Source organism: Schistocerca cancellata, chromosome 6 (genome assembly GCF_023864275.1).
Source record: "Schistocerca cancellata isolate TAMUIC-IGC-003103 chromosome 6, iqSchCanc2.1, whole genome shotgun sequence".
Taxonomy (NCBI): domain Eukaryota; kingdom Metazoa; phylum Arthropoda; class Insecta; order Orthoptera; family Acrididae; genus Schistocerca; species Schistocerca cancellata.
Window position 1 is genome coordinate 150639313 of NC_064631.1, and position 16125 is coordinate 150655437.

The window sequence follows — 16125 nt, forward strand, 5'->3', positions numbered from 1 at the left end:
TACCGACAATCCTTCTTTCCACGAACAATACGAGACTGGAATGGAAGGGAGAACCGATAGAGGTACTAAAGGTACCCTCCGCCACACACCGTCAGGTGGCTTGCGGAGTATGGATGTAGATGTAGATGTAGATGTAGGTCTCCGTGAGAACATAACAGTGTATTATTTATGATCAAGCACGTGTTTGGATTTCATAAAAGTCGCACTATTAACAAATAAACGTAAGAATTTGTTGGCCTCTTGTGTAGGCTATTCGTAGTGCCACGTGTTTTCCTTTTAGACTGGACAGCTGACGCCTTGTTGCTACAAAGGTGAGACCGCTTACTCTCTAGATGAAGTGCCTTTGCTGTGTGTGACGTGGTTTTCGCCTGCAGGTCCCATCTCGAGCTCGTTCGTGAACAAGTACGGATGCCGGCCGGTGACGATCGCAGGCGCCATCTTGGCGAGCGCCAGCCTCGCCGTCAGCGTGTTCGCGCGCAACGTGCTCACGCTCTACTTCACCATCGGCATCGGCACCGGTGAGTAGCCCCGCAGTCTGCAGCTAAGCTGCAGCGGCTTTTCAACAACCTGTAGCGATTCTACACGTTCACATAGTATACATGTATACAGGGTGGTCCATTGATAGTGACCGGGCCAAATATCTCACGAAATAAGCATTAAACGAAAAAACTACAAAGAACGAAACTCGTCTAGCTTGCAACCAGATGGCGCTACGGTTGGCCCGCTAGATGGCGGCGCCGCCATAGGTCAAACGGATATCAACTGAATTTCTTTAAGGGGCTCCGGAAAGGCTCAAAATCATGAAAAGTTCAATTTTTACTTTTTTGCGTTTTCTGAATCTGCAGACTATTACCTTTTAATAGATATGTAATTTATTCAATTCCGAAGACTACAACTATTTTTAATTTTTTTTTGAAATGTGTTCTACATGGGCGTGACCCACTGTGGCGCTATTAAACTGCTGTCAAATGGTGTTATTATTAACGTCCGTGTTCATCAGGTACATTTTAGTGATGTGAGATAAAGTATGTGTTGTGGCTAACCTGTGATGGTTCAATATATATCGCTGGTGTGATTGTCGATTGTTTCGTGTTTATTCACTCTATCGTTATCTCGACAATATTCGTAATTAATTCTGTTTCTTGAGTCTCTGTTTTGTTGAAGTATAACAATGAGTAAAAGTAAAGTTGCTATTGCGACTTTCAATGATGGCAACATTGTAAGGTGCAAGGTATTTAGAAATATGGGAATGAAGATAGGTTCCAACATTGTACGAGCGATGCTTGCTTTAGACAAGGAACGCCTTCGGGCTGCAGACAGGGCTGTAAAGAGTCTAGAAATACAAGCAAGAGTAAACAGGAGGAGGAACAAGAGGAAGCTGGAGGAGGAGTTTGCAGAGGATGAAGATAATCCATCCTATGGACCTGGAATGCACTAAAAAGTTAATCCAATCTTTGTCGCTCGATTCCCAAAACTTTTATTTTCTCATACTAATTACATGTTTTCTAAGGATCTTCCAAACATATTTGTTTCAAACTTTCAGTAAATGTTACACAGTACCTTCTGCATAACTTAACACAGCCTTTTTCCAAAAAACTGTATATTTTTGAATATATAAATAAAAAATTGCCAAAAAATGTTGTGAATTTTCATTACAATTGAAAAAAAATCATCTTTAATAACTGAACTAAAATTTTGTAAAATCCCTGTGTTAAGTTGTAGCCCATATTCCAATAAATAATCTGTAAAAAGTTCAACTTCCTACCTCAAATACTTTGTTAGGAAAGATGTAATTTATAAGCGTTATTTTAACATTGCAAGTATAGGGCATTCCGGAGCCCCTTAAATAGGAAACCCCACTTTTTTTTAATTACATATTCGTGTAGTACGCAAAGAAATATGAATGTTTTGTTGGACCACTTTTTTCGCTTTGTGGTAGATGGCGCTGTAACAGTCACAACTGTAACAGTCACAAACGTATAGGTACGTGGTAACACGTAACATTCCACCAGCGCGGACGGTAATTGCTAGGTGATACATTACCCGTGTTAAAATTGACCGTTTACCAATTGCGTAAAAGGTCGATATAGTGTTGATGTATGGCTATTGAGATCAAAATGCACAACGGGCGTGTGCTGTGTATGCTGCTCGGTATCCTGCACGACATCATCCAAGTGTCCGGACCGTTCGCCGGATAGTTACGTCATTTAAGGGAAAAGGAAGTGTTCAGCCACATGTGAAACGTCAACCACGGCCTGCAACAAATGATGATGCCCAAGTAGGTGTTTTAGCTGCTGTCGCGGTTAATCCGCACATCAGTAGCAGACAAATTGCGTGAGAATCGGGAATCTCAAAAACGTCGGTCTTGAGAACGCTACATCAACATCGATTGCACCCGTACCGTATATCTATGCACCACGAATTGCATGGAGACGACTTTGAACGTCGTGTACAGTTCTGCCACTGGGCACAAGAGAAATTACGGGACGATGACAGATTTTCTGCACGCGTTCTATTTAGCGACGAAGCGTCATTCACCAACAGCGGTAACGTAAACCGGCACAATATGCACTATTTTGCAACGGAAAATGCACGATGGCTGCGACAAGTGGAACATCAGCGACCTTGTCGGGTTAATGTATGGTTCGGAATTATGGGAGGAAGGATAATTGGCCCCCATTTTATCGATGGCAATCTAAATGGTGCAGTGCATGCTGATTTCCTACGTAATGTTCTACCCGTGTTACTACAAGATGTTTCACTGCATGACAGAATGGCGATGTAATTCCAACATGGATGTCCGGCACATAGCTCGCGTGCGGTTGAAGCGGTACTGAATAGCATATTTCATGACAGGTGGATTGGTCGTCGAAGCAGCACACCATGGCCCGCACGTTCACCGGATCTGACGTCCCCGGATTTCTTTCTGTGGGGAAAGTTGAAGGATATTTGCTACAGTGATCCACCGAGAACGCTTGACAATATGCGTCATCGCATTGTCAATGCATGTGCGAGCTTTACGGAAGGCGAACTACTCGCTGTTGAGAGGAATGTCGTTACAGGTATTGCCAAATGCATTGAGGTTGACGGACGTCATTTTGAGTATTTATTGCATTAATGTGGTATATACAGGTAATCACGGTGTAACAGCGTTCGTTCTCAGAAATGATAAGTTCACAAAGGTACATGTATCAAATTGGAACAACCGAAATAAATGTTCAAATGTACCTACGTTCTGTATCTTAATTTAAAAATCCTACTTGTTACCAACTGTTCGTATAAAATTGTGAGCCATATGTTTGTGACTATTACAGCGCCATCTATCACAAAGCGAAAAAAGTGGTCCGACTAAAATATTCATATTTCTTTACGTACTACATCAATATGTAATAAAAAATGGGGGTTCCTATTTAAAAAAAAAAAACGCAGTTGATATCCGTTTGATCTATGGCAGCACCATCTAGCGGGCCAACCATACCGCCATCTGGTTTCCCCCTTCAAGCTAGACAAGTTTCGTCCTTTGTAGTTTTTCCCTTTGACGCATATTTCGTGAGATATTGGGCCCGGTCACGATCAATGGGCCACCCTGTGTACTGTATACACAGTCGGTTACACCATAACCCTTTCACACCGAATTAATTAAAATTTTGAATATTACTATAAAAATTGGTTTTCTGATTTTGGAGTGGCTACCGAGTGAGGCCATGTTGCTAAATTTCGATTGTTGTTTATAGTTATATAATTATTTTATGTGGGACATATACGTCCCGCTAGAACAGTGGTGGCCAATTTGGTGGTACTTACACATCGAGCGGTAAAATGAAATTGCCGGCCGTAGTGGCCGAGCGGTTCTGGGCGCTCCAGTCTGGAATCGCGCGACCGGTATGGTCGCAGGTTCGAATCCTGCCTCGGGCGCCGGCCGGAGTGGCCGTGCGGTTCTAGGCGCTACAGTCTGGAACCGAGCGACCGCTACGGTCGCAGGTTCGAATCCTGCCTCGGGCATGGATGTGTGTGATGTCCTTAGGTTAGTTAGGTTTAATTAGTTCTAAGTTGTAGGGGACTTATGACTACAGCAGTTGAGTCCCATAGTGCTCAGAGCCATTTGAACCATTTTTTTAAAATGAAATTTTCCAAGTGGTAAAAAGAAGGGCACTAGTGTTTGGGTCTCGAAACTCAACTACTTTCGAAATATCATTATTATTATCGCACTACTTCGTAAAACCGCATTACTGATTACATAAGTTACCAATAATTACATTTTTATTTCAAATTCTAGCATTAAGCTTGAGACAACGTGGTGGAAGTTACAGCATATGAGACGAATGTATGAACATCTTCTTTGTTCCTCCCATACTCCACCTACTGTACATATACGAGGGTGTGTCAAATGAAAACCTTAAACATTTTTTAAATATTATTCATTGTGCAGAAGAAGCTGTATCACTTTTCAACATAATCTCCCCTACACTCAATGCAAGTCCTCCAACGCTTACAAAATACATAAATTCCTTTAGAAAAAATTCTTTTGGTAGTCCGCGCAACAACTCATGCACCGCGTGGCGTACCTCTTCATCAGATCGGAACTTCTTTCCTCCCACTGCGTCTCTGAGTAGTCCAAACATATGTAAATCACTTGGGGCAAGGTCTGGGTTGCTCGCTCTCTTCGTTTCTGGTTGGTGGAAGTGAACCCAGGTTTCGTCCCCAGTAACGAATCTTGCAAGGAAACCAACTTCTCGTTCGAAGTGCCGAAGAAGTTCTTCACAAGCATCGACACGTCGTTCTCTCATTTCATGAGTCAGCTGCAGTGGCACCCATCTTGCAGACGCTTTGTGCAACTGGAGCACATCATGCACAATGTGGTGTGCTGACCCGTGACTAATCTGTAAACATGCTGCAATGTCATTCAGTGTCACTCGGCGGTTTTCCTTCACTATGGCTTCAACTGCTGCAATGTTCTGTGGAGTCACAACTCGTTGTGCCTGACCTGGACGAGGAGCACCTTCCACTGAAGTCACATCATTTGCGAACTCCTACTCCATTCGTAGACTTGCTGCAGTGACAAACATGCATCACAGTACTGAACCTTCATTCGTCGATGAATTTCAATAGGTTTCATACCTTCCCTACCTAAAAACCGAATAACTGTTCTTCCCTGGTGTAAGACGCAAGTGGGGCGGCCATCTTCATACTGATACTGCCACGGTATGTGTGCATCTGCACTGTGCTGCCACCTACAGGCCATTCTGCACACTGTTTGTAGCACGCTTACCAACTTAGAAGATAATGGCGTGGAATTTCGATTTGTTATTACAAATTTAAGGTTTTCATTTGACTGACCCTCGTACTTTGTGTCATCCATTTGTGACAGTAAAATTGAGACATAAATGCTTAAATATCAGATGAAAATGCCTTGTCAAGTTATATGTAGTCCTATAATTGGCTATAAATTGTTCCAATAAACGAACTGAGATCACAACGCAGCAGTAATTATGCAATGGCGTTGAGGCACATGGAAACCATTTTCAACACATACTCTAACTGTGGCTGCATGGTACAGCTCGTATCATACCAGTCTCTATAATAATGTATGATTGAATAAATGGTCTCTAGCCTAGAAACCATGCATTTCCGGACATAAGTTCCTTAGACCTTTTCCGCTCCGTATCCTCTCATCGCTCAATCTCTAGAGCTTGCATACGGTGGAAAAGTCACCCTTTATAACTAAAATTCTTTTACAATTCCACAATGAGATTTTCACTCTGCAGTGGAGTGTGCGCTGATATGAAACTTCCTGGCAGATTAAAATTGTGGGCCGGACCGAGACTCGAACTCGGGACCTTTGCCTTTTGCGGGCAAGTGCTCTAGCATCTGAACTACCCAAGCACGACTCACACCCCCGTCCTCACACCTTTACTTCCGCCAGTACCTCGTCTCCTACTTTCCAAACTTCACAGAAGGTCTCCTGCGAACCATGCAGAACTAGCACTCCTGGAAGAAAGAATATTGGGGAGAAATGGCTTAGCCACAGCGTGGGGGATGTTTCCAGAATGAGATTTTCACTCTGCAGCGGAGTGTGCGCTGATGTGAAACTTCCTGGCTGATTAAAACTGTATACCGGACCGAGACTCGAACGCGGCACCTTTTCCTTTGTCTCCACAATATCCTTTCTTCCAGGAGTGCTAGTTCTGCAAGGTTCGCAGGAGAGCTTCTGTGAAGTTTGGAAAGTAGGAGACGAGGTACTGCCGGAAGTAAAGCTGTGAGGACGGGGCGTGAATCGTACTTGGGTAGCTCAGATGGTAGAGCACTTGCCCGCGAAAGGCAAAGATCCCGTGTTCGAGTCTCGGTCCGGCACGCAGTGTTAATCTGCCAGGGAGTTTCATCTTTTAGAATTATTGTCACATAAAAAGCGTTTGAAACGGCCCCTTAGAAAAATTATAAATGACTGCTTAAACTGACACACAATATTTTTAGCGCAACGCAATCTGACTTTCAAAAATCCCTACAAAAGAATGGCCCTGACTGAAATTAACCTATACCTTTCACAAATCACTTACCTCACAAAAATCTTCGTTACTCGAACTACTGCAAAACAGCGAGCGCCAATACTGCCAGCTAAATAAAAGATTCTAACTACTGAAGGTACTAACTACTGATAGGCATAGTTAGCAAATTAAAGATTTTGATAGAGTGTTCAAAAGTCATTATATATATATATATATATATATAGTTCATGACGTCCAGTCTTACAAATTTTCTGTCTCTGATGGACACACGTCCAGATCATCTGCTCTCAAAACTCCGCCATCTCTCCCCCCACATCCACCACTGCTGGCAGCTCACCTCCAAGTGCGCAACGCTATGCGCTGTTCACATCCAACTGCCCAACACTACAATAGCAAATCCCAACAACGCAAACCAGCCACAGACTGCACACAGCACAGTCAGTGATTTCCGTATAGAGCGCTACATGGCGTTACCAACATAAAAACCTAAACAACCTACTTTTTCATATAGAGCGCTACATGGCATTACCAACATAAAAACCTAAACAGCCTACTTACACGTTTATCGCATTTTGATCGTGACACGTATTACAAATAATAATAAGATTTCACACGTTAATGTCCTACACCGTGATGAGTTTAACATTTTACATTATTTAATATATCCATCCATATGGGGACGCGACATGCTACTGTATCTTGGTTCAACTGAGCTGTGATGTGTGGGAATAAAGCTAAGGCTGCAAGAGCAAGAAATGTTATCAGTCGTGACAATACTCGACCGGCACCACGTCCAGGACGATATCAGGTGCCGTGTGAGGACGGCTCTAGGGCTGAAGACTCACGACAGCGAGAACGGCTCCTCGCCTACGCAGACGGCCGTCGTGCCTCCCCGACTAAAGCCGTCGGCACACGGACCGCGCTGTCGAACGTTAACGTTGAGCGTGCCAAGTTCAACGTGCTGCTGAACGCTCAAGAACGATGCGACTTGTGCATACGGTACGTGGGTCCCAACGTAGTATACGCGATCGTAACGCACTCCAGTGGCAGCTGAGGGATGTTTCTGGTTCGTAAATCACACTGTTTACGTAACGGGCGCGCGTAAAATTCCCACGTTAGCTCTATTAAAACGCACTTTTCCTCCATCGCCCACGAAAAGGAAAATATCATGCCCAATCAATAAGGACACAGGATTATAAAAGTTCCATTACAAACAATGCGGTACAAATTCGAAATACTCCTCTGCATAAGATAAACATTATTTCATCATTCCCACATTTTAGAAAAACCCCATGGTTAGTCTTACTCGATCACTGTTCGTACCCAGTAGCAGAATCTTTGCAACATGTGAATTACGAAGCGTAAAAGAAAAAGGAGCAAAATTTCTTTATACAAGTAGTGCAAGCTGTCCTGTAGATTAAGCCAATCGAAGAAAGTCACCCCTCAAAAAAGGTGAACTCATATTTACATAACATCAAACATTGTAGTATATACTTATAGTAAACTAATAATAAAGTATCAGAACCTAATAAAAACGCGAATGTTAGAAAAAGAAAAGTTGGAAGTGTCAAGACGCGAACCACCGCCCCAACGAACAAATCGCTCCAAGACAGTGACGCTACTCATTACGCTTTTTTTTCTTTTAATCTCATTTTGTTCGTTGCAGCTGCTCGGGGCGGACGTCGCAAGACATCCGTTTCAGTTCGTCGATTATCCATTAACTCAGTTTTTTTATTACAGAGGGCTGCTAACCCTCCGACCGAACACTTTTTTTTTCTTTTTTTTTTTGTCTTTGCGGACGTCACATGACATCCGGTCAAGTTCGTTTGTTGTTCCTTCCACTCAGTTTTTTTATTACAGAGGCCAACCAGCCTTCTGACCGAACACGCTGAGCTGAGATACCGTGCCGGCGTGCTAAACCAACTACACACACACAAACACATACCATCTGATCATGTTGTGTTAGCGTTTGCTGAAACCTTAATCGTAGATATGTTACTAATTGAAATTTAATTATAACAAATTGTACCAAGAACAATGCGTTTTTGGGGTATGTTCAGTGTGTCGCTGCCTTCATATAGCCTACTCTCGTAATACGCAAGTTACAATAATTCTTTTGCCCGAATATGATGTTTCTCATTATTTTATTGGAACGAATCACACAGTTAACAACGGGTTTTCCAGTGATTCTCAATTTGCAGGTGCTCAGAAACCGCATATATACATGTAGGCTTGAAATGAATGCCAATATGGCGCCTCACTACTGTGTACTGAAGGGAGACGGCGTGCGTGTGACGTAGGTGGCATTGTCCCATCTCATTGGTCAACGCTCAGACGCACGCTCAGAATATCTGACATGCCAGATACTGCTCTGCACGTTCGGAAAGACTCCCGAACATGCTATACCACGCTATGACGTCAGAAACTCGGCACGCTCAACGCTCAACGTTCGGTTGCACGGCCCGTGTGCCGACGGCTTAGCGCTGGCCGTGTTGCAGGGCTGGGCTTCGGGCTGATCTACCTGCCGGCGATCGTGAGCGTGACGTGCTACTTCGAGAAGTACCGGTCGCTGGCGACGGGCATCGCGGTGTGCGGCTCGGGGCTGGGCACGTTCCTGTTCGCGCCGCTCACGGACGCCCTGCTGACGCACCTGGCGTGGCGCGGCGCGCTGCTCGCCATCGCCGGCTTCGTCCTCTCCTGCGTCCTCTTCGGCGCGCTCTTCCGGCCCCTGCAGAGCTCCGAGCCGGCCGCTGAGGACGTGCCCATACAGCAGGTAGGCGGCGCCCGCTCAGGAGCGTCTGAAAAGTCCGTGTACACACTGTCACAAACCTTTCTTTCTTTTGCTACTGCCTTTATCCCGCATTGTGCGCAGGGTCGGCAGGCTAAAGTACGGATTTGGCACGGTTAATTTTAAAGGGGTGGTCGGATGCCCTTCCTGCCGCCACCCCCTGGGACGGAATTAGTGTACCCCAGCTGTCTGCATCTACTGTAGATCTTGAAATTGTGTGAATGTGTTTCAAGTGTCTGCGAGTCGCGTAACTGAGGCGGGACGTGGGGACCAGCCCGGTACTCACCTAGGAGGATGTGGAAAACCGCCTAAAAACCACATCCTGGCTGGCCGGCACACCGACCGTCGTCGTTAATCCGCCGGGCGGATTCGATCCGGGGCCGGCGCGCCTACCCGAGTCCAGGAAGCTCTCGGCTGTCCTGGCGGGTCACACTGTCCCAAACCTGTAAGACCAAAGTTATACACACAGTAGAGGATCCTAAGCTGAGATTTTTCTTTTTGGGTTGATGCATAAATTCGTAGCGTTTTTCCATACGTTTAATAAACACAACAGATACACATAACAGAGACTCAAGTAGGACTGTTGGTATTTTTAAAAAATATCTGGAGTCCGATGTATCGATAATTCGGATAATTTATAAATTACAGAGCGCAGCAATCAGCCGTCCTTTTTTTGCAGGTTTTATTACGCAAATCCAGATTTCGGCTAGTGCGTAGCCATTATCAAAGCACTATTTTCTGATCTCGATGTATGTTAGTTCCACGTCGTTCGGGCGTCAGTCACAGTTGTTCGAGTATCAAAGTAAAGCAGTAGCTTGTCATATCTTCAAGTGGCACTTTCACTGCAGTTTTCGAAAGTATTGCTGTTTATTCTTACTTCGTCACTGAGATCCCGGCAACTTCATTCTCGCGACTTAACATGAGTTTTGTGGAAATAATTAATTCCACACAAGTTAAACACTGTATCTCTGCGTTTAAGTGATAACGCTTGTTGGGTTCGGTGGCTCAGTCAGTAAAGGCTGGACCACTAATCTAAAGTTACGAGGTTAAAGTCAAGATCACTTGTTTCACCTGTACCAACAATTTACTAACTTGAAAAATGCCAAGCTGCTCCAGGGTGTGCAGACAATTAAACTGATACGCCAGTCCCTACGCTTATGTTAGTATCCCCAGTTAGTCCTACTTGGCATAGCTCCCACATAGGTCAGAAATATTCCAAGATACGATGCACGAGTGTTTTGTAAGCAATATCCTTTGTAGGCACCCTCTTTAACTCTTCTTGAAGGATGCCGCTTTACAAATCTGGAATCACGTTCCTTTCCAATTTGGTCTCCAGTTTTCCCGAAGGTTGCACTGTCCAATCTCAGAGTCGCTGTCCACACGGATGCTACTGGAAATGTTATAGTGTGTTTTTCAAATCTAATCCTCATCTGTAAACTGAACACATCAACTCTTTCGCGGGCATTGTCTTTCTCATCCACTGAAAATAACATGACCTTCAAATCAAGTGCATCACGAAATCTTTTGTAAGAAACGTTTCTCTGGTGGCCATACGAAGTTTCGTGGATTCATTTGATATGTGGCGCAAGTGTTTAAAAACTTCAGAAACTTTTTCGACGCGGCACTACGGAACCCATTTCGAATGTTCAAAGGCACACAGAGCCATGAGCAAACTGCAAAGACTCCAGAGACATCTAGTGGTTCTTACTTGACGAACAAGCTGCCTTTCTTATAACGTCGTGAGTGTTAGCCAATCAGCAAAAGCATTGCAAACCGATGTCGGTCTGCCCCGAAGGACAGATCTACAGATATGTATTACCCTGTCATTTTACAGTTGCCGACGGCAGAATGCGGATCTAAGCTTTGTTTACATACTGACGGGGTCGTAGGCGTTCGACAATACTCGACAGTACACGAATGATGCACGTGGCTCGGCATTGTACAGTCACGTTATTGTCATAGTGCGTTACTATTGCTGTGTATTCATAGCGGCTGCTGAAATGGATAGTGATCGCGCAACCACACGTTATTTAAGACTACGCTCAGACAGAAAGGTCTTGATTAATAACGTAGTTCAATTCCGACGAGAAGAAAAACGGAGAGGTTTACTAATACCGTTAGAAAGAGCTCTAGAGAGAGCAGCAGCAGCAGCAGTAGGAAAGAGTGTAAGGACAGTGAGTAATGTTGTGAACGATATCATGAAAGCCAGACGGAGTGGTAGGAAAATTGTGACATCAAGGAAGAAGGGACTGAGGAATAAAACGAAGTGTCTGTGTGACTTTGATAAGTGTTTGCTGAAAAGAACGTTCTTGGAATACTACGAATTTAAAAGAGAAATACCCACCATTCGAAAGCTTTACGATTGGGCGGTTACAGACATTAATTTCACGAGGAAACGAACCATTTCTGGAAAATTTTGAAGGATATGATGTCTCATTTTAAAAAATGTAGAAATACACTAACATTTCTGGTTGAGAGGGAGGACATTGTAACATGGCGTGCACGCTTTCTTAGAACACTGAGAGAAGACGAGAAAGGTGCGAAGGAATCTGAAGAGTATACTGATGAAACATGTGTGCATACACACTATCCTGTCAGTAAATGTTGGCAGCACAGTGACGTACCAGTGCTTCGCAAGAATGAAAGTTCTGGACAAATAGCAATAGTGGTCCATACGGGAGAAGAAATGGGGTTCATTGAAGTTGCAGAGCTCATCTATGATACGAGATCACCATCAGAAGACTATCATAACAAAATGAACGGTGAAAATTATATAAAATGGTTGGAAGTACGTTGCAGGTGGTAGTTTTGTGGTATTAGACAATGCATTCTACCATTTTGTTCACGAAAATCAAGCTTCTAATACATCTTCTCGTATAGTAGACATTACATCATAGCTGACTAAGCATAAAATTCCGTTCTGTGCGGAGCTCTTGGAAGTTGTCAAACGTTGCAAACCGGAACCCGAATATGCAGTAGATAGAGTACTAAAAGAATCCGGGAAAGACCTTTGTCACGCTTTCCACCATACAACTGTGATATGAACCCCATTGACCTTATCTGGAACTGAATGAAACAAAAAGTTTCATCGAACAACATCAGCAGCAGCCGCGCGGGGTAGCCACGCGGTCTTAGGGGCCGCGTTGCCACGGCTTGCGCGGCTTCCCCCGTCGGAGGTTCGAGTCTTCCTTCGGGCATCGGTGTGTATGTGTTGTCCTTAGCGTTAAGTTAGCTTAAATAGTGTTTAAGACTAGGGACCGATGACCTCAGCAGTTTGGCCCTGTAGGAACTTAACCACCACCACCAACGCCCTGTAGGAACTTAAACAAGTGACTATGGCTGCAATATAGAACATTACGAAAGACGACTGGAAGAAGAGGTGTGATAAAATAAAAACCACTATGGACGAATACTGCCAAAGAGACGCACTGATGGACAAAGCTATTGACAGTGTTATTATTGAACTTCAACGAGTCACTTGAAGATGAAATTTCGTCGCGTGGTTCCGAGGATATATCGGACGAGTCAGTTTCAGACTTGACATAGACAAATGCTTCGGACATCAGCAACAGGTACACCGAGTCAACAGATGAAGCAGAATTGTGTGCAAATGAGCTAAGTGTTCAGATCTTACATATGGATCAAAGGTTGTTGAAAACATTTTATTAACTTTTTTCCCTAGGTCGCATTTTTTTGTCCCAGTCTTTCTTTTTTTTAAATCCATATAGATGTGATTTTGATTATTTTTATTTTATCCATGATAATATTTAAACGTTTGAAAGTGCTCTTGTGTTGATTAAGAAACAAATGTTGAATAATCTGTTTATATTGTTTGTTCAAAAAAATGTATTTTCACTACACGATTTAATAATATAATGATAAAAGTCATTCGATAAAGATACGAAAATTTTAATGGTATATATTCTCGCGCGATATTCCGAAACCTTTTTTGTCCATTACTTGCAAACGAGGGCCTACTAGGGTGAATCGCTCCAGAATGTGATTCCTGGGACCCTAACCTACACCACCATATATTTGGTTACTAAGGATCACTCTTGTGGGGACGTCTCTGTGTTAGTTATTACATCGTACGCCAAAGTTTCTATTTCATTTTCATTCCTTATGCTTTCCTGTAGAATAATGAATTAACAGAGAATCTATTTTTATCTGCTGCTCGCCCAACCCTGGTTTTAGATTCAAAGACAACAGTTTTCTTTTAGTTTCACACGATTCTCTGTTTAATAGCAAATGTACACTACTGGCCATTAAAATTGCTACACCACGAAGATGACGTGCTACAGACGCGAAATTTAACCGACAGGAAGAAGATGCTGTGATATGCAAATGATTAGCTTTTCAGAGCATTCACACAAGGTTGGAGCCGGTAGCGACTCCTACAACGTGCTGACATGAGGAAAGTTTCCAACCTATTTCTCATACACAAACAGCAGTTGACCGGCGTTGCCTGGTGAAACGTTGTTGTGATACCTCGTGTAAGGTCGGATTGTAGCCTATCGCTATTGCGGTTTATCGCATCGCAACATTGCTGCTCGCGTTGGTGGAGATCCAATGAAGGTTAGCAGCAAATGGAATCGGTGGGTTGAGGAGGGTAATACGGAACGCCGTGCTGGATCCCAACGGCCTCGTATCACTAGCAGTCGATATGACAGGCATATTATCCGCATGGCTGTAACGGATCGTGCAGCCACGTCTCGATCCCTGAGTTAACAGATGGGGACGTTTGCAAGACAACAACCATCTGCACGAACAGTTCGACGACGTTTGCAGCAGCATGGACTATCAGCTCGGAGACCATGACTGCGGTTACCCTTGCTGCTGCATCACAGACAGGAGCGCCTGCGATGTTGTACTCAACGACGGAGCTGGGTGCACGAATGGCAAAACGTCATTTTTTTGGATGAATCCAGGTTCTGTTTACAGCATCATGATGGTCGCATCCGTGTTTGGCGACATCGCGGTAAACGCACATTGGAAGCATGTAGTCGTCTCGACATTCTTGTGTATCACCCGGCGTGATGGTGTGGGGTGCCATTGGTTACACGTCTCGGTCACCTCTTGTTCGCATTGACGGCACTTTGAACACTGGACGTTACATTTCATATGTGTTACGACCCGTGGCTCTACCCTTCATTCGATCCCTGCGAAACCCTACATTTCAGCAGGATAATGCACGAGCGCATGTTGCAGGTCCTGTACGGGCCTTTCTGGATACAGAAAATGTTCGCCTGCTGCCCTGGCCAGCACATTCTTCAGATCTCTCACCTATTGAGAACGTCTGGTCAATGGTGGCCGAGCAACTGGCTCGTCACAATACGCCAGTCACTACTCTTGATGAACTGTGGTATCGTGTTGAAGCTGCATGGGGAGCTGTACCTGTACACGCCATCCAAGCTCTGTTTGGCTCAATGCCCAGGCGTATCAAGGCCGTTATTACTGATTCCTCAGGATCTATGCACCCAAATTGCGTGAAAATGTAATCACATATTAGTTTTAGTATAATATATTTGTCAATTAATACCCGTTTATCATCTGCATTTCTTCTTGGTGCAATTTTAATGGCCAGCAGTGTATTACGCGTTCGCTTCAGTTGTTAGATCCTAACACAACAGGTTTTTTTCTTAATTTTCTGCGTTCTCCTGTAGAAGAGTGTACTAAAAGCGAATGTATCGTTGTGTCCTAATCGGACGCAAGGGTGTATTGTTCGACCGTAGAACAACATTTTTATATTATTATTGTTCATTTCGATTTTTTTAGTACAAGAATGTGTTAATACGATGCATATTTGTTTTATTTGCTGCGTGTATACCAAGTACAGTTCACGAACCGTGTTACACTTGTATTGAGCGCCGTTATACCGTTCGTGCGTCATCCGAAACAACCAATAGCTGCACACGTCAACAGTTTGCAGCGCGCCCAGCTAAAACGGCAATTGTAAACTGAACGGGTAATACCTTCAAATCATCCTTTCATTATTTCGAGTGGTTATTGAACCGTGATTTATTTTCAAAGAATATTCTTAAGAATTTGTTTTATTTACTAGCGATTCATCAAGAATATTAACACATTTAATGACACTATGTAAGCATGGAAGTAGTTGCCAGGGAGTAACTGATGACATCATAAGCAAATTCCTTTTAACTAACGGGAATTATATTTACTTTAATAGTGCCTAAAAGCATTTTTTAAAAGAAACAGATTTAAAATTATAATCAGAAGGGACCCTCTAAATATCAAGTTACAATTTATTCAGAGGCAGAAAGAAACAAGTTTTGGCTGCATGAGCTTTCGGGCAGAGAACCTTGCCGCTCCCTTTTGACACGGCCATAGTTACAACCGCTCACAACAGCCTCTCAAAGACTACAATGGTGCAAATCTGCAACACGCCATATTACTTTAAACTAAAAGTTTTAACAATTTACACAAGCACACAAACTATGCACCCCCGTAGGAGGGATGGAAATGGTACAAAACACTAACAATTAAAATATTAACTTTGCCACCGAAGGTGCAACTTGATTTTAACTTCTAAGAAAAGTCTTACGGTGAAAGGGTGGTAACTTTATATACTAAAATGATCATTTAAATAAAAGCCCATGAAATGCAATCTTATATAAAATTCTACAAGGTTGGCCAACACAAGTTAACATGCTCTACAGTACACAGATACCGCCACTCAAGATGATAGGCAAGATCAAAGCATATTTCAGGAATTAGGCTGTTACACTCCAAAGCAATAAATTCGTTAACACACCAAATCCGACAAACATGACAGAGGCAGCTACTATCGTACGGTAGATTGATAGGGAGATTACT

At 43.5% G+C, this 16125-nt stretch overlaps 1 protein-coding gene across 1 annotated transcript in view; it reads left to right on the plus strand.

Annotated features, from left to right (window-relative positions):
* Positions 1-16125, plus strand: part of LOC126088213 (monocarboxylate transporter 9) — a 687744-nt gene that overhangs the window by 624496 nt on the left and 47123 nt on the right. Inside the window, exons 3-4 of the mRNA XM_049906338.1 lie at positions 375-518; positions 9002-9276. Of these exons, the coding sequence (XP_049762295.1) occupies positions 375-518; positions 9002-9276 (419 nt within the window). The remainder of the gene's footprint in view (positions 1-374; positions 519-9001; positions 9277-16125) is intronic.